Source organism: Cricetulus griseus, chromosome 8 (genome assembly GCF_003668045.3).
Source record: "Cricetulus griseus strain 17A/GY chromosome 8, alternate assembly CriGri-PICRH-1.0, whole genome shotgun sequence".
Classification (NCBI taxonomy): domain Eukaryota; kingdom Metazoa; phylum Chordata; class Mammalia; order Rodentia; family Cricetidae; genus Cricetulus; species Cricetulus griseus.
This window is the reverse complement of record NC_048601.1, coordinates 31,382,011-31,408,775: the sequence shown is the minus strand read 5'-3', so window position 1 is coordinate 31,408,775 and position 26,765 is coordinate 31,382,011. Positions and strand designations below refer to the sequence as shown.

At 51.2% G+C, this 26,765-nt stretch overlaps 2 protein-coding genes across 10 annotated transcripts; one reads left to right on the top strand and one right to left on the bottom strand.

The window, feature by feature from the left end:
* Positions 1–176: 176 nt before the first annotated feature.
* Positions 177–21,255, top strand: Ttll3 (tubulin tyrosine ligase like 3). Of its 8 annotated transcripts, none has more exons than XM_027429074.2 (13): positions 177–860; positions 1,059–1,150; positions 2,629–2,794; positions 2,934–3,031; positions 5,789–5,917; positions 6,726–6,840; positions 7,898–8,002; positions 9,241–9,436; positions 13,004–13,188; positions 14,609–14,852; positions 16,140–16,575; positions 19,525–19,795; positions 20,530–21,255. In XM_027429074.2, the coding sequence occupies exons 1-13, from the start codon at positions 473–475 to the stop codon at positions 20,907–20,909; spliced, it is 2,805 nt and encodes a 934-aa protein (XP_027284875.1). In that variant the 5' UTR covers positions 177–472; the 3' UTR covers positions 20,910–21,255. The 8 variants fall into 8 exon arrangements, 7 of the variants coding, with proteins under 7 accessions (XP_027284875.1, XP_027284874.1, XP_027284877.1 ...); XM_027429073.2 differs by having other exon boundaries at positions 178–860; positions 2,626–2,794; XR_003487617.2 differs by having other exon boundaries at positions 180–860; positions 2,626–2,794; positions 19,525–20,362; positions 20,530–20,669.
* Positions 11,821–26,527, bottom strand: Rpusd3 (RNA pseudouridine synthase D3). 2 transcript variants are annotated; one of them, XM_035448810.1, is made up of 10 exons: positions 26,373–26,527; positions 25,958–26,097; positions 25,291–25,335; positions 25,101–25,200; positions 24,103–24,210; positions 23,941–24,025; positions 23,613–23,736; positions 22,952–23,091; positions 21,656–22,429; positions 11,821–13,662 (listed from the first exon to the last, which is right to left on the bottom strand). In XM_035448810.1, exons 1-9 carry the CDS (start codon positions 26,525–26,527, stop codon positions 22,238–22,240), a joined length of 1,089 nt encoding a protein of 362 aa, XP_035304701.1. In that variant the 3' UTR covers positions 11,821–13,662; positions 21,656–22,237. The 2 variants fall into 2 exon arrangements, with proteins under 2 accessions (XP_035304701.1, XP_027284883.2); XM_027429082.2 differs by having other exon boundaries at positions 11,821–13,235.
* Positions 26,528–26,765: the final 238 nt, after the last annotated feature.

Here is a 26,765-nt window from a genome sequence, read left to right as displayed (position 1 = left end):
TTAAGTGGTCACCTGAGAGGACATCCCTAACTGCCTTACCTTCAGGAAGTCCCTTCCCAGTTTCAGCTCACTGCCTTTTCCCTACCCTTAAACCAGCACCTTTTTGTTTCTTTTGCTAATTTTTGGTTTTCCACACACTGTAAACTCCATGAGCTCAGGGACTTGACAGCCCTTATCCCAGGGCCTTAGTGTGTAGGCCACACAAGGCACAAAAAATGAATTGTAATGGTCATCCCAGGGCTCGGTTCTTCCATCCTCATTGCCTGGCTCATCAAGGATGTGTGGCAAGTGAGGCCCAGAGCCAAAACCACCACGAAGAAGTCCTAACTCCATTTCCCACAGCAGCTCTCCTGAGTCTGATTGCGCCTGGGCGACGGTCTCCTGGGAGACGGGAAACAGAGGGCGGGGCCCGGCCGGGCTCCTGGGCGGAGACAAGCACTGGAGTGCTAGGAGCGATCCTGGCGAGAGGCGCATGCAGGGCCTCAGCGCAGCATTTTTCCTGAGCCCGGAGCCTGCAGCCGCCTGGTACTGCCAGGAGGGCGGCTCAAAGTGCAGCTGGCATCGGAGGCCGCAGCCACCCGAGCTCCACACTAATTCCCCTTCCCAGTGGCCCTGGGCATGCAGCTCCGAGTTTGGTCTGTCAGGGAGGCAGCAATGGCTCGGGCCCGCCTCCTCCAGGCCCGAGGGGGCGCCCTGCGGTGGCAGTCATGGGGATTACAACTCATTGCCTCTGAGCCACCTAAGCAGCGCCCTCGAGTTCGAGCTGGGTGCCCAGGACACTGCTCCCCCCTGCCCCGTCTGCTCCCTGCTCCCCCCGATCCTGGCTGAATCCTTGCCTGATGTCCCGCCACCGCCTGATGGTGAGGCGCAGCGAGGGCGGCCAGCCTGGCAGCTGCCGGGAGCGCTGGGGAGGGTGGAAGGAATGGGGAATCTGAAGAGCTCTGGAGATTGGGCGTCCGGATACAGGGTAGGGGCACGGAAGTGCGGGCACCCGGATTCAGAGAAGTCCCTGAACCAAGCCCCCACTTTCTGTGTTACTGCCCTGCTTCTCTCTACAGATTCCCTTGTCCTTTGGCGAGGATTCTCCAAGGGACCTCATCACGTGGGCCGACTCAGAAACGCCAAAATCCACGTAGAGAGAGCCATCAAGGTCGGTGGTGACTACATTTACTAGTTTCTCATATCCTTAAAAAATAAACCCATAAATGTCAAAGACCTTATACACATACACACCCGCATCTGTAAGTGCCCCCCCCCCATTCTCTTCGGGCCCATAGTCTTGGCAGAACAGTCTCTACCTAGGGATGCATTCTTCAGCTCACTGGGCTCTGATTCCCAGCCCTTCTATCCCATTCTCATTAGAAATTACTCCCATCTAGTGCCCTGGAATCCAGTAAGGAGTCACATTCTGCAGCCCTTAACTGCCTTCATTCTGCTGGGGCACTGTGTATCACAAAGGAGTTCCACACTCCACCCTGGGCTGAATGGCTGGCTAGCTGGCTGTCTGGCTCCACACTCCTAGTTTCCCTGGCTTATACTCCCTGGCCTCTGCCTCTGAATAGTCCCCAGATGTTTGTGATTCCTTGGGTCCCTCTTCATGCACCGTGCCCTGCACTACCTTTTCCCTGCGCCTCAACCCTAGAGATCCAGCCCTCTGTTGGATGTCAACAGCCAAAGATCTCACCAGCATCTCACACTTACATCCCAAACTTTATTCCTGTTCAATCGCCCAAATCTGTCTTCCTCCCCGGTATCCAGTTTCCCCCATCATTTATTTCAGAAACCAGAAATCCATTCTTCCAGTTCCATCCATCAGCAAACTCACCCGCACCTCCAAAATGAGTCTCAAGCTAGCACCTCCTTCCCGGTTTCCACGTTACCACCCTCATTCTAACTATTGCAGTTGTTTAGACCGTGGCATCCACCTAAGGATCCGCCTCTGCCTGCCCCTCCACCACTGGTTCTCCAGGCAGCTGCATGCAAACTTACAGAGCCAGCCGCCTTTAGTTCCTTACCCTCTTGACTCATTCCTCTCATTATAAAATGTAAGGTGAGAAAGTTTAAGGTCCATGGGGCTCTCCACAGTCCAGTCACACTCAGTGACTTCTCGGGAGTTCTCATTTTTCAGACTTCACTCTGCCTGATGTCTCAGTTCCTTCTGACTTCTCTATAGGCTCTGGACCTTTGCACATGCTACCCTACTCTGCTTGTTCAGCTCTGCATTCATGGCTCCTTCCCAGTTTGCCAGGACCATATATTACTCTTGAGACTGGGAATGCCAGTGATAGAATGTATGCTTAGCATCTACAAAGCCCTGGGCACCAAACAGAAAGGAAGAAACCCTTGCTCTGTCTCTTAACTACCGTGTAATATTGGAGAAACTGTTTAGCCCCTATGTGCCTTCAGTATGTAATTAAAATGCAAATTGTTCTCAGTGGTGCATGTGAGTGCTTACCACATAACAGGGACATAGTAACTAGCAGCTATTTGTGTTGATTTTCTCCTTGTTTATAAGCTGCCTCCTCCTGGGATATAAAACTCCCCCGAAGACAGAGCCCCTGTCTGGTTCACTATTGCCTTCTATCTGTCTGATGCTGAAGCAAGCCCCTGCCTCTCACCTTACAGCAGAAGAAGATTTTTATGATCCATGGCCGATACCCAGTGATCCGGTGTCTATTGCGACAGAGGGGCTGGGTAGAAAAGAAGATGGTCCAACCCCAAGGCACCATCCTGCCCATGCCCCAGAAGGATCTAGACAGTTCAATGATGGGTGATAGTGATGCCACAGATGATGGTGAGTAGGTCCCTCCTTGTGCACAAGATGTCCTTCCCGATGAGTCCTTTTCTGTTGCTTCCCACTGGTCCAGGGTTAAGACCTTAAGGGGCTGTGGGGCACAGGCACAGTCCCCTGGATTCATCCTCCACGTTCACAGAGGATGAAGATGAGAATGATGAGTTTCGGGAGCCACAGCTGTTGGACTTCGATGGTTTTCTGGAATTCGATGACCTGGATGGGGTACATTCTCTGATGGTGAGGACTCTGGGGGTCAGTACAAAGCAGGGGGCTGGCAGGAGGCTTCTGCTCAGTTGAATGTCCTTCCTTCTCTGAACCCCAACTTCCAGTCTGGGAAACCAGATGCCTCTGTAAAGATTGACTAGATCTGAAGAGTGCTGAGGGACTTGGTAGGGTTGATAAGGTGACCACACCCTCTACTCATGCTGTCTCTGGTGGCTCTCCCTGCCAAGTACAGAATGCTTCGCCTAGCTCTTTCCTTTGCACTTGGTAAACAAAGGTGTCAAGAGACGAGCAAAGGTGATTTGTCCTTCAATAAAGTGAGTGAGGGCCTGGGTTCAAATCTCAGAATCCAGGTGTATCAGCTTGACAATGGTGGTGAATGCCTTTAATCCCAGCACTTGAGAGGCAGAGGCAGCAGATCTCTGTGAGTTCAAGGCCAGCCAGGTCTCCAGAGCGAGTGTCAGGATAGGCTCCAAAGCTACACAGAGAAACCCTGTCTCAAAATACAAAACAAAACAAAACAAAAATAGTACTGGCTGCTCTTCCAGACGTTTAATTCCCAGCACCCACATGATGGGTCTTAACAGTCTGTAACTCCAGTTCCAAGGGGTCTGACACCCTCTCCTGGCCTCTTTGGGTACTGCATGAATTTGGTACACAGACATACTTACAGGCAAAATACCCATATGCATGGAATAAAAACAAATACATCTTTAAAAAAAAACAAAAAAACAAGATGGATGGCTCCTGATGGGACCCAAGATTGTACTCTGGTCTCCACATGTGCGCACACACAGCAACATGCACACCAAAACTTGAGAGAAGCTGATGTGCTGGTGTGGAGGGCACGGGTGGTGAAGAGAGAAGTGAGCTCAGAGCTTGACCCCACCCGTGAACTATATGAAATTGCCATTTCCCTTTCTTTATTTTAACCCCCATCCCATTTTTCTCTGTGCATGACATGTATGTATGTGGTTATGGGCCTGCACATGCCACATACATATGCGAAGGTCAGAGGACAACTTTCTGAGCTTGATACTCTTCATTCCACCATGTGTTCTGGGGATCGGCTCAGGTCTTGGGTCTTGGCACCATGTGTGCTGAGTCCATCTGGCTGCCTTCAATTACTTCATTTCTGTTTCTATAATAAAATACCCTGACAGAAAGCTACTTGGCATAGAAAGTTTAACTCCTAGTTCCAGATTACAGCCAGTCCTAGCAGAGAAGTCAAGGTGAAGACCTTCAAACAGCTAGTCACATCACCTCCACGGTCGAGCAGAGAAACGAATGTGAGCTCTGCTCTCCACTCAGCTCTCCTCCTCTCCTTGCATGCAGTCCAGGACCCAAGCCCACGGGGTAGCACCACCCATTCGGATCTGGGTCTTCCACCTCAGTTAGTGCTATGAATACAGTGCCCCCAGACCAACCTGATCTAAATAATCGCTCCTTCAGATTCTCCTTCCAGCCAGGCAGTGGCACTCACCCTTAATCCCAACACTCATGAGGCAGAGGCAGATGTATCTCTGAGTTCAAGGTCAGTCTGGTCTACAGAGTGTGCTCCAGGACAGCCAAGGCTACACTATGCATCTGAGTTCTGGCTGACCTTGAACTCAAGTTCCTCAGCCTCCTGAGTGCTAGAGTTACAGGCAAACACTATGCCAGGCAGTGATGGCACACTCCTTTAATCCCAGTACTCAGGAAGCAGAGGCAGATGGATCTCTGGGATTTCGAGGCCAGCCTGGACTACAGAGAGAGTTCCAGGATAGCCATGGCTACACAGAGAAGCCCTGACTAGAAAAACCAAAAAATAAACAACAAACAAAACAAAACAAAACAAAACAAAACAAAAAAAAACAGGCAAGCACCAGCACACTCATTTTGCCCCTCGTTCTAAGTGTTTTCTGTGCGAGTTCATTCAGTTCTCACTCAAGCCCTCTAAGGTAGGGTTAGTGCATTCCTCAGATGAGAAAAACAGAGTGACAGACACCTACAAGCGTGGCCACAGAGACTTTAACTCACCAAAAAACAACACGAAATTGTCAGCATGAAGCTTTTCTCTGTCTTACACTCCCCCTCCCCGAGAAGGGGATCCTCTGTGTAGCACTGACTGTCCTGGAACTCCCTATCTTGAACAGGTTGGCTTCAAACTCAGAGACCCACCAGCCTCTGCCTCCCGAGTGCTGGATGTGGCCACCATGCCTGACCCAATATTCAGAGGTAGCAATTTCAAGCCCCCCCCTCCCGGCCCCCACAGAGTGGTATACTTCTGCAATCCAGTGCTTGGGAGGCTGAAGCAAGGAGACCATGAGTTAGAAGGTAGCCTGGACTACTTAGTGAGTTTGAGGTGTGTGTGGACTACATAGCAGGAGTCTGTCTCTAAAAATAAAGATTAGAGCCTATTATAGTGTTGCTGGCCAATAATTATCCTGTGTCCCAGAGCTGTAGGGAGAATGAAAAGGTTGTGTCCATGGAGAGCCTCTGTCCATGTTGTGTGCTCATTGATGGGAGTCACTGTCTTTTCTCTGGGACAATCACTGATGGTCACAGAGCAAGGTGTGGTGTGCAGCTTAGTCACTGCCAAGTGGAGGCTGGAAACTCTACCTGCTGTTTGCTCACCCAGCATACCCTCTAGAGCAAATGTCTTCCCATGCCTTATTCAGAGATGGGCGAGTCCAGAGGGCACCTTGAACAATCCCTCCCCTCTGTGCAGCAGGGCAAGGAGAAGCTATCCCCGTTGGCCTCCCTGTCTCCATCTCCTCCCCTTTCCTCCAGTCCCGCATGGTTCGGAATGAGACCCCCTACCTCATCTGGACCACTCGGCGAGATGTACTGGATTGTCGATTCCTCGCCAAGGATCAGATGATAAACCATTATGCCCGTGCAGGCTCCTTCACTACAAAGGTAGGCATCCCGGGGCGGGGGGGGGGGGGGAGGGGTGGTGGTAGGATCCAGCCCCAGTCTTTGGACTGGCAGCCCTGCTTCCTGCTGTACTTGTCAGTTAAAGAACCTACAGAGAACACAAGATGTTCTTAGGTTCATATCTAATCCCAAAACTATAGCTGACATATGTTGACATGGTAATTTTGGGCTCAGTTCCCATGAAGTCTGTAAACATCAAATCAATGATCATGAACAAAGGGGCCCTTGCCTGAACAGAGCATGTCTGTCTACTGGGTTTCTTAGCAAGTGGCTCCACCTCTTCTCCAAGCCTCTGCTTCCTCATCTTTAGATGAGAGTACCCAGCATACCTGTTGTCTAAGGTTGTGTAAAGGATAAAAGGTTTATCAGCATCTCTACTATGCCAGTGGTTCTCAACCTGTGGGGCACAACCCCTTTGGGGTCACCTATCCAGATAATCCTGCATATCAGATATTCCTATTACGATTCGTAACAGTAGCAAAATTAGTTAGGAAGTAGCAACGAAATAAAGGTTGCTATCATTAGGAAGGTTGAGAACCACTGTACTATGTCATCATTCACACTGTGGTGTGAGCTATAAAGGCTTCCTGGGTGGAATAAGCCCTTATGGGTGGGAAGTGGTGGGTGGAGGGCTGGGCAAACCTGGAGATGGATATCAAATCAGGCCTAACAAGTGGGCTGGAGGTCCAGGCAGGGTTTTCCTGCGTGTCTGAACATACATGCTGCATGTGAGGGAGCCCCTTGACCCTCTCTGGGTCCTAGCCAGCCTCTCCAGCAGCTGCCTCCGTAGGTGGGCCTGTGTCTCAACCTCCGGAATCTTCCATGGTTTGACGAGGCTGACGCTGACTCCTTCTTCCCACGATGCTATCGCCTGGGAGCAGAGGATGACAAGAAAGCCTTCATAGGTAAGGGGTCTCCATCCCCATGCCTGGTCCCCTCATGCTGTCTTCCCCACAGTGGAAAACAACAGGCCTCCCCTCTTGCCCTCACCTACTCAGTAGACTTCCCCCTGGAACCCCAGCCCTGTCCTCCCACTAATGGGTCTTCCATTCCTGATCTTCCTAGCTTGGCCCAGTTCAAGCCAGGCTTGAATTCTAGAGCAGCAGGTTCCAGAGGTCGGTAGGTTGATTCCATTTGGAATCTAGATAAGTTGCAGGCTGGACCAGGTTCCATACAAGGCTGTGGGTCTCTAAGACAAAATAGGTTCCCGTTCCAATATGAGTTCTGAGTTCAGAATTTGGATCTGGAGAAGATAGCAGCTTTTAAATTATGTTCTAAACCTGCAATGGAATTTAGGGCACGGTGTGACTCTCAGATTAGAGTAAGTGTCAAAATGGACAAGGAGGACCATGGGTGGGGCATCATACCTGTAATCCCCACACTGGGGAAGCAGAGGCAGGATGGCCACAATGTGAGACCACCCTTGTCTATGAAGTGGGTTCCAAGCCAGTCATCTTGAAACTGCAAGAACCTGTCAAAAAAAGAAAAAAGACAAAGAAAAAGAAAGAGAAGGAAAAACAGGAAGGAAGAAAGGGAAGGAAGGAAGGAAAGAAGGAAGGAAGGAAGGAAGGGAAGGAGAGAGGGAGGGAGGGAGGGAGGGAGAGAGGGAGGGAGGAAGGGAGGGAAGAAGAGAGGGAGAGAAGAGGAGGGAGGAAGGGAGGGAGGGAGGGAGGGGAGGGAGGAGGGAGGGAGGGAGGGAGGAGGGAGGGAGGGAGGGAGGAGGAGGGAAGGAGGGAGGGAGGGAGGGAGGGAAAGTAGACAGGTACAGGCCACTATCTGGAAACAGTCTTTGCAAGTCTGTCTGTGGGTCTGATGTTCTATAGCCGGGGTTGTAGCCAGGTGCTAGAGTAAGACAGGTAAATGAGGTTCTGGACCCAAAATGGGACAAGCCATGGTGAGGTTCCAGAGCCAGGAGAGGCCTGGAGCCTGGGGGCTGAGCAGGGTATCCCTGCCTGGGAGCAGAGGACTTCTGGCTGACAGCTGCCCGCAACGTTCTCAAGATGGTGGTGAAGTCGGAAAGGAAGTCATACTACACCTCCATCAAGGCAAAAGAGGAAGCAGTCCCAGGTGAGTGCTGAGGTTACCTCCATCCCACCATCAGGCGCCTGTTCATAGAACCAGGCTGCAGCCTTTGCCGCCAAGCTTTCCGCCCAGCTTCCTCTCTGTGAATATATGTTCACTCCTGTTCACCCAGCCATCCACCCATCTACCCAGCCGCCATCCGTTCATCCCCACCATCCTCCCACCTGGCCACCTCTCGCCAATCACTTCAATCACCTACCACTGCCACCCTTCCCATGTCATATCCATCTGCCCACGCCCTCCCTTCCCGCCCTTGCACAATCCATTTTCATGTCTTCCCATCCACCTGTCTGCCCTCTGCTTTTTACCACCTGTCACCCTAAAAATCTCCCCTTGCATCTCCCCTGCACCTGTCTACCTGTCAATCTGTTCATTGTCCCGCCCTTGAATAGGCCTGACTGACCACGTTAGCAAGACCATGTGGCTGAGACCACATGGCCCATCCCTGCCTGTGATAACAACTTTAAATTCCCTGGGAAGATGCACAGCAACATATAGCTATGTACAGATGTCCCCAAGAAGCCCCGTGCCTGCACATAAGGAACATCTGGGAAGGGAGGGGACATAGAAACCCTCTGCGTGCCAGTCCAACATAGTGCTTCCCTCCCCACTCTGCAAGACTGGGGCTCCATGGCTAAGGGACTCTGGGAGGGAATGGGCAGCTTTACTGGAAGGAGAAAAGTCCCTGGCCCTTCCAGAGGGACCCCTACACACACACACCTTTGATTGCTGTCATTTGACCTATGTGGATCAGGTACCAAAAAGACTGTTATGTGCCAGGATCTGGGCCACAGGGGACCCTCTATGACCAGAGACCCTGCACTTAATACTTCTGTGAACCGAGCTCAAGTATGGGTCAGGTTTCAGGTACATTGTAGGGTCAAGTTGTGTCAGAGGCCCAGGGGTAAGAGCTGGTGGGTGCTAGGGTAGGCATGCTCTAGAGACCTTTGGGACATTTAGGCCGGAAGCTTAGTTAAATAAGGAGTACAGGGACAGTGATGGCCAGGGATGAAACGCTAGGGTTGCAAGTGGATTTAGAGCAGTTTCAGGTGAATGAGTGGCATGTCTGAGGGTGGCTGGGGATCGAGTTCATGCTGGGTCTCAGGTGTCTTTAGCACGAGGTCTCAGGTAAGTGATAGGTTTCAGGTCAGCAAAGGACAATGGCATGTGTAACATTACCTGCTTCAAAATGGGGTATTTACAGGTCCCTTCCATCCCTACAGAAAGCACACTGTCCAAGAAACAGGAAAGAAAAGCAGGGACTGTGTCCTCAGAGTTTGTGGACGAGGCTCTGAGTGCATGTGAGGAGCATCTTAGCAGCATGGCCCACAAGGACATAGACAAGGACCCGGATGCCCCACTGTACTTCAGCCCTGAGGGTTGGTCCACCTTCCTGCAGCGCTACTACCAAATAGTCCAGTAAGTGCAGGGCTGGGCCATGGGCATATGGGCAGGGGTTGTAGTCAGACCCTCTCCATCTAGCACAGCCCAGCCCCCCCATCTTCTTTTATCCTGGATACTCCTGCTCAGGAACCCTCAGAGGCTCCCACTGGCTCCATGAGAGAGTCCAGTCCACTGATTTTCCACCTTAGCATAGCATGGGACCAAGGTGGTAGCTTGGGTTGTCAGTAGATTTAAATTCCAGTCATTTCTTCCCATTTCCTAAACTCTGTGGCCCTGGGAACGTCACTGAGCTTTCTGAACAACTTTTTCTTAAATGCAAAATAGATTTGAAAATAGCATCCACTTTGCAGAATGGTATGCCACAGGATAATTCTTATTGTGGGGTCGCCACAGGTTTGAGGTGTCCACTCTTGTGGACTTCTTTCCTTCTTTTTCTTTTTCTTTTTTTCTTTTTAGTTTTTCAAGACAGGGTTTCTCTGTAGCTTTGGAACCTGTCCTGGAACTAGCTCTTGTAGATCAGGCTGGTCTCAAACTCACAGAGATCTGCCTGCCTCTGCCTCCCAAGTGCTGAGATTTAAGGCATGTGCCACCACTGCCCAGTGAGGTGTCCACTCAAAACAGGAATCTAAGGCATTTAAATTTCATTCTAGAGGCCAATTGTCACTGTGAGACACAGGATGCTAATTCCCATAGAAAGGAAATAGGCATCACTATTAATACTGAGTTAAACATAGTGAATTTAACAGGTTTTCTTGATATAGAATTCAGAACCTTTTAGTGTGAGCAAGAGAGTTGAGGAGGGAGAGAACAGAGGTGGTGTTTTGGGAGCTTGCTTTGGGCAGGAGGTGCAGAACCTGGCATGGCAGCAGGAGAATATGTCAAGCACTTGGTGAGCACCATCAGTGTGTCCAACATTATGTCAGGCTCCAGAGCCAAAGCACTGCAGGGCACAGCACTTACCATTTTTATAGTAATGGGCTAGAACTCAGGATCCCAGAAATGCTAAGCAAGGGCTTTACCATGTGAGCTATACCCTAGCCCCAAGGTAGCTTTCTTTTCTTTTTTCTTTTCTTTTCTTTTCTTTTCTTTCTGTGTTTGTTTGTTCTTTTGTGACAGGGTTTCTCTGTGTAGCTCTGGCTGTCCTGGAACTTGATTTGTAGACCAGGCTGGCCTTGAACTCAGAAATCCACCTGCCTCTGCCTCCCAAGTGCTGGGATTAAAGGTGTGGACCACAACTGCCTGGCTAGGCTCAGTCTTCTTAAACCGAGAATTATCAAGGATCCTTTTGTTGTTTGTTTGTTTGAGACAGGGTTTTCTCTGTGTAGCCCTGGCTGTCCTGTCCTGGAACTTGCTCTGAAGACCAGGCTGGCCTTGAACTCAGAGATTCACCTGCCTCTGCCTCCTAAGTGCTGGGATTAATGGTGTATACCACAACTACCTGGCTAGAAAGATCCTTTTTTATTTTCAATGTGGAGGCTGTTGAGAACCCACCAAAAGTAAGAATCACATAAACCCTTTAGAAAACAGACATGGGCAGGTATGGTATTCAGGAGGCTGAGGCAGGAGGATCACACTATAAATTAAGGCCAGTTTAGGAGAATAGCAAGACCTTATCTCAAACAAACGACCCCCCCATATACACACACATAAAAAACAATCTCCACATGTATATAAGTGATGAGTGGCTCACTTTATCACTGCTTTATGACTTTCTCCACTGTTTTTAAACAAGCTCATGTAAAACTAGGTAGTGGGGGTGGGGTGGGTAGGGAACATGGGAGAAGGGGAGGATAAGAGAATGGAGGGGGGATGGATATGTAAATATGAGTAATTAAAAATAAATTTAAAAAAAAAAAGAAAAAAACTAGGTGGTGGTAGCTACTGCCTTTAATCCCAGTAACTCAGGAGGCAGGGGCAGGCAGATCTCTGAGATCTGAGCTAGCCTGGTCTACAGAGCAAGTTGCAGGACAGTCAGGACTATACAGAGAAATACTGTCTTGAAAAAACAAAACAACACTTGGGAGGCAGAGACAGGAGGATCTCTGTGAGTTCAAGACTAGCTTGGTTTACTAAGTGAGTTCCAGGACAGCCAGGGATACACAAAGAAACCCTGAGTTGAAAAACAAAAACAAAACAAAACAAACAGAAAAGAAAAACAAAACAAGCCCATGTAAGGGCTCAGTGGTTAAGAATACTGTTTCAGAGGTTCTGATTTGGTTTCCAGCACCCATGTCAGGCAGCTCACAACTGCCTGTAACTCCAGCTTTAAGGGACTTAGAGCTTCTGTAGTCCTCAAGTACCTGCACACACAGGCACACACATATGTACAGACACACACACATGCACGCACACACACATACATATAATTTAAAAGAATAAAAATAAAAAACAAGACCATGCCTCATCAGCCTTACTTTTATTAAGGTTAACTTTCATCAAAACAGGTTTTATAAAAGTCATACTGAATAGACATTTTCAAATTCCCTGTACCCTTGCCAATCCCAGGTGACATTTCCCTGCGCCTCACCCCAGATTTACTAGGCAGATACTGACACAGACCACAGGAAAGCTAGTTAGGAGCCAGTGGGACTGTCTTTGGAGACCTTTGAGCCCCCCTGTCTGGCCACTCTTGTTCTTGATGCTGCTCACAAAAAACAAAGCTGTCTATGGTAGGTCCAGCTGTTAAAGTGAGGCCAGCATCCAGGGGAGTCTTTGTTGTCCAGGAGTAAATGAAGCAGCCATCTGGGACAGCATATGATTATAGTTGAGGATATCGTCCATCCTGTAGGGAACAGGGTCCCCCTTTCCCATGAACCCATCTGTCTAGGCCAACTCCTACCCAAGCATGCACACAGCCAACCACTCAGTCAACAGACTTGGGAAGTACCTACTAGGTGGTAGGGGTTATGTTAGAGAGTGAGACACAGCAGAGAGCAAAATGCGCAGAAGACAGCAGGCTCAACTTGTAGCTCAGAAGAGAGTGTATACTCAGCCTAGCTGGTGCTGGGTTCAACCCTCTGTACCACACATCAGTAAGGCCAAGGGAGAGGGCAGACAGTAGCTTTATAAATGGATTTGTGGCATGGGAGGGTATGCAATGGGAGAGACAAGCCTTAGACTGAGAAAGTACGACTGTCAACCAGAGTTAGGTCCAGATGAGGCAGGGTGGACTTGGAAGGCACCTTTGGGTAAAGCAGTCTGGCTTGTGGACCCTGGCTCAGTCACTTTCACCTGGTATGCAACCTTGGCCAGGTCCACTAACTCTCCCAGCTTCAATTTTAATTTCCCTAAAACTGGCTGAGTAATACTTCCCTAGACGGCTGCTGAGAGGAACGGGGCTGGGGGGGGGGGGGTCTGCCAGAGTGCCTGGCTTAGTGAATGCCCCATCCTCAGGATTCTAGGAAAGAAGGTGTCAGAAGGTAGAGTATGGGACTGGGGAGGGCTGTAGTCTGGATAGGTTAGAGGCTGTTGGTGATGGGAAGCAAGGAGACCTATCTAGGTGTCTCAGGGGCAGGCATGGCCAGAGCAGGTTGGAGGTGGGAGCCTGTGTCTCCGATTGTCCTATCCTTTCATCTGGCCCAGGCCCCACCCTCCCCAAGTCCCACTGTCTCCACACAGTGAAGGGGCAGAACTGAAACACCTAGAGGTCCAGGTCCAGCGCTGTGAAGACATCCTACAGCAGCTTCGGGCCGTGGTACCCCAGATCGACATGGAGGGGGATCGAAACATCTGGATTGTGAAGCCAGGAGCCAAGTCCCGTGGCCGAGGTGGGAGAGCAATTTCTTCTTCCAGTTTCAGTACCTTTATCTACCACCTGGAGCCAAGGAGGTTAATAGTTCAGACTGCCCCACTGCCAGGTTTAGGTCTCAGCTGTTACTAATATGCTGTGTGACCTTCAACAGCCAGCTCACCACTCTGTTGAGTGCCAGAGCTAGTGCCAGGTCCACCAGTCAGGTAAAAGCTAAATGCAGCAGTCACCTACCACTCACGCGGTGCTGCTTTGCCCCTCACTACCCAGAAGAATGTTTCTGGGCCTCACTTCACTGAGTCACTTCAATGAATCCACTGTGTACACATGAGGGTCCAGCATCAGCCTGGCCTTTAAAGACTACAAAAGGCCTCCCAATAAATAGACAGAATGCCGGGTGTTGGTGGCACACACCTTTAATCCCAGCACTTGGGAGGCAGAGGCAGACAGATCTCTGTGAGTTCCAGGCCAGTCAGAGCTACACAGTGAGACCCTGGGGTGGGGGGGATGTGGAGGGAGGGAGGGAGAGGGGAGGGAAGGAGAGGGAGAAGTGGGGAGGGAGAAAGAGGAAAGAAGAGAGAAGGGAAATGAGAAAAACAAAAAGAAGGAAAGTAAACACATATCGTTGGACATGAGAACCTGTAGCCAGAGTTTATTGTAACAGATTGAGGTGGCATTTGCTCAGCCTCACCACAGCCTGACCACAGTACCAGCTTCATCCCACAGCCTCCCCGCGCTCCTTTGGAGCCTAGGAAAACAAGGCACAGACAGTCGTGTAGCTGGAAAGCTATGCATAGGATCTGGGCACAGCAGCTGACATCATCCTGGGCAAAGGGGGAAGATTCGGTGTGCCTTTCAGACTCCTAGTCTCTTAATTGTTGGAGGAAAGTAATGTATGTTCATGGTCAGCGTGCACAAGAATGGTCAGAGGGCAACTTACAAGGTGTCTGCTCTCTGCTTTCCCATGTAGGCTCTAAGCACTAAACTTGGTGACGAGTGTCTCTACCCACTGAGCCATCTTGCCCTTATTTTTTTCCTAATGTTTATTAATATTATGTGTGTTGTTTTGCCTGCTTGTGCGTGGATGCACTGTGTGTGTGTGCCTGCCTTCCCATGGAGGCCAGAAGAGGGTGTCAGGTCCCCTGGAACTGGAATTGTGCCATGAGTTGTGGGGTCCTCTGCAAGAACAGCAAATGCTCTTAATGTTGGGCCATCTCTCCAGCCTCCCACCTCTTGGTTAAAGTTCTACCTGTTTATAGCCATAACGGAAGTCTTGGCTTTGCTAGAGGGAAAACGGTTCTGATTGGGTTGGGGGCAGCCTTAAGGTCCAGCTGGACTCGTGGGGACGAGTGCTTAAGATGGGGTTCCTGTGGTCGGTCCTCTGGCACTTCTCCAAGCCTTTTGGTCCCTGACTGCTTAGGTCCCCCCGCCCCCCTCAGGTATCGTGTGCATGGACCACCTGGAGGAGATGCTGAAACTGGTCGACTGCAACCCTATGATGATGAAGGATGGCAAGTGGATTGTGCAGAAGTACATTGAGCGGCCCCTGCTCATCTTTGGCACCAAGTTTGACCTGAGACAGTGGTTCCTGGTGACTGACTGGAACCCGCTCACTGTGTGGTTCTATCGAGACAGCTACATCCGCTTCTCCACACAGCCCTTCTCCCTGAAGAACCTGGACAAGTGAGCTTTCCCTCCACCTCCCTTGACTGCCCAGGCTAGTGAGGAGGTCAGCAGACAAACAGAACAGTGGGCTCTGCGGGCAGGGAAGGCAGGCTTTTCGCCGCCACTCATCCTCTGCCCTGAAGGAGCTTGCCAAGAGGGTGCCCTTGGGATACCGAAATGAGCAAAACAAGAACTCCTGCTAATCAAGGGCTTACATCCTAGCAATGAGCTTGAGTAATCATGGCTAACATGCTAGAAGGTGATATGTGTTAGGAAGAAAATGTAGATCTGGGTAATGGCAGATTAAGAGAAACTTGAGAGGGGAAAGGCAACTTGCAGTTTGCTCTTGGGATGAGAGGAAACCTTGAGGAGACCTGGGTTCAAATTCTATCTCTGCAGCATCCAGATTGTGTTCCTCTAGAGACATGAAAAGAGACTTAAGCCTCAGTTTCAGTTAGAGCCCAGTGGTCCCATCTGTAATCCCAGCACTTGGGAGGCTGAGTCTGAAGGATTTTGAGGTCATTCTGGGCTATATAATGAGACCCCCCACTCAAGACAAAACAAGCCAGGTGTGGTAGCTCCTAACTGTAATCCTAGAACTTGGCTAAGGCAGGAGCCAAAATCAAGCCAGGTACGGTATTGGAGGCCCGTGATCCCAGTGCTTAGAAGGTAGAGGCAGGACAATCAGTTCACTGTCACCCTCAGCTACATGCCAAGTTTTATCTAACCTGGGCAACATGAGACCATTTCATAGAAAAAGACCAGCCTCCGTTTCCACATCTGAAGACTGGAGCAGCAATACACTGTAGCTGCTTATCATCAAGTACTTCACATGTGATAAGTTGTTCCTGCTTGGTTATACCACAGCCACTTCTCAATGGCTCACAATGAAGTGAGTTATTGCCATTTTAAAAAGAGATGAGAGGGGCAAAGGTTAAATGACTTGCCTGAGATCTCATAGTTGATCATCGGTGAAGCTGGGATTTGACCATCCAGGGTCATCGTCCCCCTGCCACACATAGGAATGGTGAACTGAAACTAGGCCCAAAGCACTTGATACTTACTGTGGCCTGCAGGCAACACTGGAGCATTCTGAGAAATGACTAGCCCTGGCCGTGGGTGAATAGGGAGTGGGGCAGGGAGTGGGGGTGGGGTGGAGGGGTGCAGCTTCTGTGCTTCTGTCCTGTTGATCTTCCAGCAGGGGCCCCTCTCAGTTGAGATCCCCTAGACGGCTGACCACAGGGTTCTGCCTGCAGCCCTGAGGTTGGGCTCCAGGGCTGAGCCTGTGTCTCTGATCCACTCTAGCTCTGTGCACCTATGTAACAATTCCATCCAGAGATACCTGGAGACCTCCTGTCACCGGCACCGGATGCTGCCCTCGGACAACATGTGGTCCAGCCAGAGGTTTCAGGCCCACCTGCAGGAAATGGGTGCCCCAAATGCCTGGTCTAGTGTCATTGTACCCGGCATGAAGGCTGCTGTGATCCATGCCCTGCAGACCTCCCAAGACACTGTGCAGTGCCGAAAGGCCAGCTTTGAGCTCTATGGGGCCGACTTTGTGTTTGGGGAAGACTTCCGGCCCTGGTTGATTGAGATCAATGCCAGCCCCACCATGGCACCTTCCACAGCTGTAACTGCCCGCCTGTGTGCTGGTGTGCAAGCAGATACCCTCCGTGTGGTCATTGACCGGCGACTGGACCGTACCTGTGACACGGGAGCCTTTGAGCTCATCTATAAGCAGGTGAGATGTCCCAGCACCTCCCACAGGCAACCCTACAGCAAAGCCCTGGCTGGGGTCTGCTGTGAGACAGAGTTCAAGACTGACTCTACACACGGGGCATCTTAACACAGACACGTCCCACTGGCCTGTCTCCTCATCTGTGGAAGATACTGTCCTTTGAGAGCCATTAATGCCATGAGTTTGTAGTCATAGGTAGTATTTTCAGAGGCCCTGGGACCTGCTCAGTTTCCATGGTAATTCCAAGCCTCTAGGTAGTAACCTTATTCTCTCATCTGTAAAGTAAGACTGTACCTGGCTCCTCCTTTGTGTGCTGTGAGAATGGGTGGTTTGATCTTCACACAAGGGTTTGCTAAAGTACCAAGCTGGAGGACACAGAGGATATGAGGCCATGAACCTCAAGGCCTGCCTATCAAGAGTTAATTATTAGTGTCTATCATTGTTATAACGATTATTATGTTACTCATCTTCTTCCAAAAACAGATTTGATCTTGCTTATTTATAATAAGTATAGAATTGCATGGGGGTTTTTGTTTTTGTTTTTGTGGGTTTTGTTGAGATAGGGTTTTTCTGTATAGCTTTGGATCCTGTTCTGGAACTTGCTCTGTAGACCAGGCTGGCCTTGAACTCACCTTTGACTGCCTCTGCCTCCCGAGTGCTGGGACTAAAGGTGTGCACCACCATTGCCCGACCTAGAATTGTTTTTTATTCAGCCAAAAAACATTACCTTGCCCTCGTGGTCTAATTCTCTCTAGAAACACCCTTAGGAGCACACCAGGGGCATGCCCTATAGAAATCCTAGGTTTTCTCAGTCCAGTCTAGTTGACAACTGAGATTAGCCACCACAGCTGGACATGGGGCTCCACCTTCCACCTCCCAGTATTTGGAAGGCTGAGACAGGGGATCACTTTTAGTTCAAGGGAAGCTTGGGTTACACAGTGAGTTCCAGGCTAGCCTGGGCTTCACAGTGAGACCCTACTTAAAAACATCATACAAACAAACAAACAAACCTTTAAACGTATGTTTTTAAGGGTTTCTGAATTCTGAGGACAGTTTTTAAGATCTTTGAGCTAAGATTCACCAAGGTCTAGGTTTGCTACAGGAAGGGAAAACACTGATCACCTGACCTGGGTGGCCTCATGTTTCCTACAGGTCCTGATCACCTTAGAATAATGTGCTGGCAAAGGGTTCCGTCTTTGTTAGGGATGCCATCACTAGGTGTCCAGGGTGGAATCCAGGCCTGCGTTTTTAGCATGTGCAGTTCTACTGAGCTACACCTCCAGCCTAAAAAATGTAAAGGAGGAGATGCATGCAGGTGTGCATACACCGGTAATCCCTGGGCAACAGAAGCAAGAGGACTGTCACAGGTTCACCACCACCTGGTTACAGGGTTTATAATAAGGTCCTGTCACAAACAATGTAGTCTTGGAAGAGAGGAGAGGAAATGGGGAAGAGGAAGTAATTTGCAGTTTAAAATAGAGCAAAATTGCCGGGCGTTGGTGGTGCACACCTTTAATCCCAGCACTCGGGAGGCAGAGGCAGGCGCATCTCTGTGAATTCGAGACTAGCATGGTCTACAAGAGCTAGTTTCAGGACAGCCTCCAGAGCTACAGAGACACCCTGTCTCCCAAAAAAAAAAAAAAAAAAAAAAAGCGAAATTTGTATGGACATGGCAACACGTGCCTGTAATCCCAACACTTAGGGGGCTGAGGTTGGAGGATCAGGAGTTCAAAGTTATCCTTGGCTGTATGTGAGCTTGAAGCCAACCTGGGCCTACAGCACTGTCTGTTCCACAATCTGTCTTTATCTGTTTGTCTCCTTATGTTGTTCAGCTCGGTCTGTTCTCTGAATGTTTGTCTCAGAACAAACAAAATTGAATAGGGCTGGGCATACGCACTTTTCAAATGTCCTTTGTCCCCCAGGTATCTTTCATTGCTGATTTGGTTTTGAGTTTGAGGGTCAGTGTACAACAAGGTGGTTACAATGGTGGCTTTGTCTGTCTCTGATCTCCTTTATCTAGGACAGTGCCACTGCTGTATCCCTGGCACCCTGGTCCTTTGCAGGCCAGGCAGGCCAGCCTGCACCACCGCCCCACACTGTTTTATCTGTTTTTCTCCTTGTGTTGTTCAGATCGGTCTGTTCTCTGAATGCCCTGTAAACTAGAAGATAGGCTAACAAGCTGATGGGGTTCAGGGTTGAGATTTTTGGCAAAAAACACTCATGTGATGCTAGGTACCTCATGTGACTGTCACAAGGCACAACCAGGAATCTCTAGTTCCCAATGCCGAATTTGACCTTAGACTAAGGTGGCTGCCACCAGAGCCACATCCTCCCCTTTGTAGCTTTTTTCATTTTTCTTTACATTATTTATTGTGTTTGAGTTTGTACATGTGTGTGGTCACACATGCCACAGCACACATGTGGGAGTCAGAGGGCAACTTATGGGAGTTGGTTCTCTCCTCCCATCCCATGGGTCCTGGGGCTTGAACTCAGCAAGTACCTTATAAGCTATCTCAATACTGTTTGCCTCCAAAATGTATTACTTTGTGTAGCTGTCCCTTTTCTGTTGCTAATAACAGAATACTACAGACAGTGTAAGTTACAAAGAAAATAGGCTCAATTGTATCCATCTTTTGCTGCCCATGGCATGAAAACACTTGCATCCCAACACAGGCCAGAGGTCGCTTTAGTGTGAAGCAGGATTGAGTGCTTTGTCTGCATGGCTAAGACTCTCTACTTCTCTGGTTTCCTGATCCCTAGGGCTCTGGGACTCTAGATCCTCTGGACCCCTTGATAATAGAGGGAGCTTCCTGTTTCTCAGAAGTGCCTTTTGACCATATATCCCAGAAACTGATTCCATCCATCTCTGCCGTGTGTCACTAGTCACTAGATGGCGTCACTGTCATCTCTCACTAGTGTCTGAGATGGCCTTGTCTTCTCTCCTGCCCACAGCCTGCTGTGGAGGTGCCCCAGTACGTGGGGATCCGGCTCATGGTGGAGGGCTCTACCATCAAGAAGCCCATAGCAGCTTGTCATCGGCGGACAGCGGTCCGCTCATCACTCCCTCATCTGCTGGCCCAGCAAGGCTGTGGGGAAGGCAAGGACTCAGGACCCCCTATCCACAGGTCAGCTTCTAGGAAAGATGCTGGGGCCAGGAGCCTGGGACACACTGAGAAGCCAGACTCTGCGGCCACCACCTCAGTCCCCGGAAAGGGGAAGAAAGGCAAGGCAAAAAGTGCCACAGCCCTGGTCTGCATCACCCTGCAGAAATGGGAGTCCCACAACACCAGGGTGGGCCCCACCTTCAACAGGTTAATGTGTCTGAAACAGCCTGAGGCCTGGGGTAGTACCATGTCCCCCAAACCCCGCAGTGTTCCCAAGGCCATTTCTGCCTGCTCTCCAAGCCCTCCCCAAGCATCTGGGCTTGCCCTCCTGCCAAAAGGCCACCAGTGATAGCAAGTATGAACCAAATATCTTTAAATACATAACCAAATGAGTATTACAAAGTAGTCACCCTGCCAGGCAGTTAGACCAAAGGCTCGGTCCTAGAGTGCGCGCCCAGAGTCCAGACCCATGCTGCTGCTCTAGCCAGCCTTTGCCCTCACCTTTCTCTGGAGAAAGGTGCTGCCACCATGCCCTTCCCCATTCCTAACCAGCCCCCTCAGCCCTCATAACGCCCTAGTGAGGTAGGTGCTATTGTCCCCATTTTCCAGCCGAGGTAGCAGCAAGTTTAAGGACGTTGCCCGAGGTTGCACAGCTCAGAAGGGGCAGAGCTGGGATGCAGACCCAGGTCTGTTGGTCTCCCAACCCTGTGTTCTTCCCACTGCCTCTGGAGGAGGAGCTGGGAGGGGCTCCATCTGCCCTTACCTTGTATCCCCCACCTTTACACATGTACTGTGGAACAATTGGTCAGGCTGGGGCCTCACCCAGATCCTCACAGCTTCCCTTCTCCCACAGCCCCGTCCTACCTCCCTAGTCTCCATTCCAAGGCCTGGCTGCCTTCTTCCCATGTGCTCCGACCCCAGGGCCGGGTCCTCAGACTACCGAATGGCCAACTGGTGGGCTCTAAGGCTCTGTCAACCACAGGCAAGGCCTTGATGACTCTACCTACTGCCAAGGTTCTGATGTCCTTCCCACCTCACCCTGATCTCAAGCTGGCACCCAGCATGCTGAAGCCAGGAAAGGTGGGCCTCGAGCTGTGCCTCACACCCTGGCGGGTAGTGCTGAGCAGTGGGATCGGGGCTGAAGGGCACGAACAGAGGGCAGCGCTCGGACCATACAGCGCCCCAGGGAAGGGCTTGTCTTCTCCAGAACCCTGTTCCAAGACAGAGGCCTGATCATATCTCTTTCCCTCCCCTCCTTGCACCGAGGCTGCTATTCCCCTGCACCTTCGAGGCCCCCACTTTGGAAGTGCCTCGAGGCCTCTGCCCTTTGAAGTTGGACCTCTTCCTAGCACCCACAGGAAAGTCACGGCCAAAGGCAAGTTCAAGGCCATACTCTGCGACAAAGCCAGGGCTGAGGCATACCCCAAGAAGAGGCTGAGCCTCCCCAAACCCTTGACCCTTATTCTGACATGCCGGACACTGAGAACCATGGGGGATAGGAGGCTAGAGAAACCCCTGCTCTGATCTCTACTGCCCCATCCTGGATCCAGCATCAAATTAAAAAAAGCAATTAAAGTTCTCTGGACTTGGCTTGAATAATGTGCGGCTAGGCTCATAAAAGAGTTGACCAGCAGGGCCTCCATCAGCAAGGGCCACAGTCCCCACCCAGCGACAGACATTGGCTTTCTCTGCAGGGAGACGGATGGGTGGGGAAAGAGCCTTCACTATACAGATGATGACACTGAGACATGGCTTGCCTGAGACCACAGCAGGCGGAAAGTCAGCCATCAGGAGTGCCCCTTCCCAAAGACAAGCTGGGCTGGCAGAAGAGCTTCTGATGGTCACAGAACATTATGACAAGAGACGGGCTTTCCCTAAACCTCAGCCTTTCTCCGGAGAGTATGTCCCTCAGTGAGGGGTCGGTCAAGACACCTCAAACTGCAAAACCCAAGAAACAGGTCAAGTGTGGCATTTCCTACCTGTAGAGCCTCAGCTGCTGGTCCTCCAAAAGCGGTATCTAGCTGTAGCGTGTGAATGCTTCCTGAGTGGGGCAGGGTGGAGAGGAGAGTGCGGTGTTGAAATCCAATGACCTGTGTCTCCCAAAGTCAGAAGAGCTCATGCCTGCACAGTGGTGTGTGTCTGTCCTCCCAGTACTTGGGAGGCAGAGGCAGGTGCATCTCTGAATTCCAGTCCAGCCAGGGATATACCAAGAGGCCCAGCCTCAAAAGCAAACAAACCTCCTCGTGACCAGGAGTACAGCAGATGCCACCTCCAGACCTGGCCACTGTTCACTTGAGCAGAGAGCACAGTCCCTGGTGAACACTTGCTTTCTCAGCAGATCCTCAAAAGCAGACTTGTGAGGTAGGACTTTTATTATTTTAAGTCCAGAGAGCGGTCACCTGCCCAACGCCACACAGTAAGTGAGTGGTTTAACTGGGATTTATCTTAGGTTGGTAGGACTAAGGAGTCAAAGACCTTGACCGTACTCAGCACCAAGCCCACTGTCCTTGAGCTGGGTCACGGCCCTTCTTTCTATTTTCCAATTGGGGGTTAAGCACTGTCTATCGGTGAGAGAGCCGCAGGCACTGCAGGGTCCGAGAGAAGTACGAGGGTAGGGGTGCCACAAGTTCACTAGGGGGGTCCCTGGATCTGGTGCCTGGGAGGAGGAGGCGGTGCAAGTGCAGGTGCAAGGGCATCTGGGCCACCTGGGAAGGACGCAGGCGGAGGCGTCTGAGGAGAGCTTCGTCCAGCACCTGGAGTGGGAAAGACAGCAGCCCACCTGAGTTCCAGCCAGAGGAGCCCCTGGCTCTGATGGACCTCTCTGGTCTGCAACTGCCATCATTTTCTCAACAGGCAGGCAGGGATTTCTCTCCACACAGAGCTAAGTTACGTTTCAGCTCCTTTTGTGTTTAGTGAAGCCATGTGATTAAGCCACTCACCAATGGGATGTGAGGAAAACACAGACCTAGCCCTCAAAGCCCCGATTCACAAAAACATCCAGTCTCCCCTTATGGCCAGGAAGCAATAGCCCTTTTCTCCAAGTGGCTACCTAGAGTCAGGTCCACTCCTACTGTATGCCCATTTGCCAGACTTAATCCAAGAAGAAACAATGGACTTCAGGGCCTGTCAGAGGTCAGCTCCCCACTCCTTGAGCTAACAGACAGAAGGAAGCCTGAGGAAGTCACAGCACCACAGAGGCAAGGGTGGCCCCAGAGGCCAAGCCTGTTCCCCCAATTCCCTAAATACAGAGCAGGCATGTGGGCCTGAAGACCTACCTGTCTCTGGAGCTTGGTGGTCTTGGCTGGCCACAGAAAGCGCTGGCCCAGAACGGTGCCCACTCGAGGAGCATAGGTGTGGTCCCCAAGCACTGGGCAGAGCTGTAGAGCCATGTGCACCTGAAGCTGACTGGGGAACACTGAAAGATGGGGGGGAGGCAGTTGCTCTTCTTGATCATCAAGGACTGTCCCCATTCCCAGAGCCTGTGCATCTATGAGGTGACCTCTGCCTCCACAGAGGGCCATGAGCAGATCAGGACAATGACAGCTGGCAACCTTCCCAGCCTGGGGGCATTGAACCCAACAGAACTGAAGCTCCTGGGAATAAGTATGTGGGTTGGGTGCTAAACTGTGGGTGTGCACCTAAAACTCTGCCTCCTGCTGAGCCCACTCTCAGAGTCCCCAGATGCTCTTTTTTTTTTGTTTTGTTTTTTGTTTTTTCAGGCGGGGTTTCTCTGTGGCTTTGGAGGCTGTCCTGGAACTAGCTCTTGTAGACCAGGCTGGTCTCGAACTCAGAGAGAGGTGCCTGCCTCTGCCTCCCCAGTGCTGGGATTAAAGGCATGCCCCACCACCGCCCGGCCACCAGATGCTCTTTGGATGTTGCAAAACAACATCTTCCTCATAGGCTTCATTTCCCCTGCAGAGTACTGTTCAGCCCTACCTGTCAGTGGCTGCAGCTGGACCAGAGCACAGCCACAGCCTGTGGCCATCACATGGAAATGGCTGAGGGTCCTCTTGACACCTTCTAGGATGTCCTTTCGAGATGGGGATGTCACGGGGATGGCCTAGGATACCAGTCAAGAATGACTTAGCACACACGTAGGAGCCCAATTGAGCCACCCCTGCTGCCGGCTGACTTAGGACAGGGCCTCAGAACAGGCAGCAGCAACTTGCCTGTTAGAGGACAGGGGAATAGCCACCCCATGCACATAGTGCAGACTCCTCTGTAAGGCAAAACCTGAAAGGACTCCTAGTGGCTTCTGACTCACAAGATCAATGCCATCCATGCGTTCCAGCTTCAGGGCCACGTGGATAGTCCCCTCAGAAGGCTCAGGGATGCCATCAGTGATGCCACTGAGAAAGAGAAAGGAAGTCTCAGAGCAGCCAGCTGGGACCTTCCTTGGCCCTGGGAGTCACCCCGCATCTCTCACCAGTAGGTGGCTGTGGGTCTCTGTGTTCTCCTTGAGTGAACGAAGAACTTCTGCAAGCGGCTTGCTGTCTGGGGGCAGCTGGAGAGGAGCACAAGCCCAGAGGCCTCCCTGAAAGAAGAGGACAAGTCACATAAAGCCTCTTGGTTGGAAAAAATGAGGGCCAGATTGGCTGCTCCTGCAGAGGACTAGCACTCGGCACCCACATAGTGGGTCCCAACTGTAATTCCACTTCCAAGAGAGCTGATGCCCTCTTCTGGCCTCTGGGGCACCGGGCATGCACTGTGGTACACAGACACACATGCAGGCTGGCCTCCGGGGGCACAAGGCATGTGTGGTGCACGGACATACATGCAGGCTAAACACACATTTAAAAACAAATCTTTGGTCTTTTTTAAAGGAGACCCTCCCACCAAGGGGCTGGAGAAATGAATCAGTGGTTAAGAGCACTAGCTGCTCTTCCAGAGTACCTGGGTTCAGCACCCACATGGCAGCTCACAACTGTAGCTCCAGTTCCAGGGGATCTGAGACCCTCACACAGACACACATGCAGGTAAAACACCAATGCACTATATATATATATATATATATAGATAGATAGATAGATAGAGAGAGAGACCACCTTCCCACCTCCCCAAATGAACACCAGGACTACAGTCCAGACCTAAGAAACAAATCCTGGCCAGGCAGTGGTGGTGCACGCCTTTAATCCCAGCACTTGGGAGGCAGAGGCAGGCGCATCTCTGTGAGTTCGAGACCAACTTGGTCTACAAGAGCTAGTTCCAGGGCAGCCTCCAAAGCTACAGAGAAACCCTGTCTCAAAAAAAAAAAAAAAAAAAAAAAAAAGGGGGGGGGGGAAATAAACAAATCCCAAGACCTTTTTTCTGGCCCCCAGAGAACTCAGACAAATGCCCTAAGAGTTACTACACATGCCAGGCACCTGAATAGGACTCTTATATACAGTGGGTGTAAAATAAAGGCCCACCACACTCCTCACTTACTTTCCAGGTGCTCGCACAACCTGGAGCTCCCGGTGTTTGAGCCCCAGGGCCTGGCTCAGCTGTGGCAGCACAGAAAGCAAGGTCAGCTCCCCAGGTCTCCCTGAGAAGTAAGAGGGAGAAAACAAGTTGCCAGAGCACCATCCAACGAACTCCTCCCCACCAGCCTTTCCCTCCTTGTCCCTGCCCATACCTGTCACAGGCAGACCCTGTGGCTTGTTCAGTGTCACCAGAGGTCCTGAAATATTCGGTAGATGTCAGCAAAAGCAGGGCAGCCTGTGTGCATGCAGCCTCTGGTTATAAGCTCCCAAGCCCACTCCAAACTGAACTTCCTGCTCCCCGCACCCAGGGCCTTTGCACCTGCTGCCCTGAGCTTTCATTCATATTGGGTCCCTTATCACACACCTCCCTATAATGTGTGCCCCTCCTACAGTCCTTGACTGTTTGGTCTGAGACCAGCTCAAACAGGCCGGCCTCAAACTCAACTATAGGTAAGTCTGGTCTTGAACTCTTGATCCTCCTTGCCTCTGTCTCCCAAGTTCTGGGATTACAGGTGTGGTCACCACTCCCAGAAACAGCAGAGATTCACTATTCCTCACATCAGAACGCTTGCTCTCTCAAGGCAGGAGCCAGCCATATTTATCCCAGTACTGTGTAGCCTCCTCATTGCTACAATGCACTGAAGTTCAGCAAAGTTGTCATTCCTAAAGGCACACAGCATGCTGCTTACAGACCCCAGGAAACTAACTTCTGCTCCCGAGGGTCTTAGAATGCGAGGCGGTGTGAAGGTTTCCTATGCCTGGCGGAGGGAATGTGACGGCTACAGGGGTCCGACTCCAGGGGGTCGGAGGCTCCCTCACCTTGCTGATCCACCACAGCTGCCCTCAGCACCTCAGCCAGCTCCTCCGGGCCGAGGTTCTCTGTTCGCAGAAGCCCGGGGAAGGGCTGGTCCTCCACTGCGTCCTTGCACTTGCTGGAACCTTGAGGTTGAGGCCGACCCCTGAGAAAAACGACAGAAGCCGGTACCTCCAACGCCCACGCTGCCCAGTGCAGCCTTTTCGTACACAACCCTCAGAACCCCCGGCTCGGCTGACAGTTGTGGTCCACAGGCCCCCAAGACTACAGAAGGGGCATCAGACGCTCGGAGCGCCAACCATCTCGTGTCGGGTCACACAACGCGGCTGGGATTAGAACCCATGACCTGATCTGAGTGCCCGACCTGCCCTCCCCTTGTCCTAGCCTCCCTCCTACACGGAAGTGTTGAGTTATAATCACCGGGCCTCGGTGCCGAAGCCTGCATCTCTCGGCCGTGCGCCAGCCGCCAGCCGGGGCCGCCAGGTGCCAGACACACAACGCCAAACGCGGAAGACGCCCATCGCCGCAGCAAGCACAGACGCATGCGTGTCCACGGACTGCCCCACCGCGTGCATCCTCCGTGCGCCGATTGGTCAGCCTGGCTGTCAATCAGAGCATCGAGCAGGCGGAGCTTCGAGGACGGAAGAGCCAAACTTTCCTTTGGCTGAGGAAGGTAAAGTACGGTCTCCGGCTCTGCTTTGGGGGAAACTGAGGCAGGAGGCGCGGTTATTTACTCGCGGTAGAGGACGTGTCTTAGAATAGAAAGAGGCGAGTTTGCAGATATTGTTTCAGTTCTCAGGACCCTTAATCTGA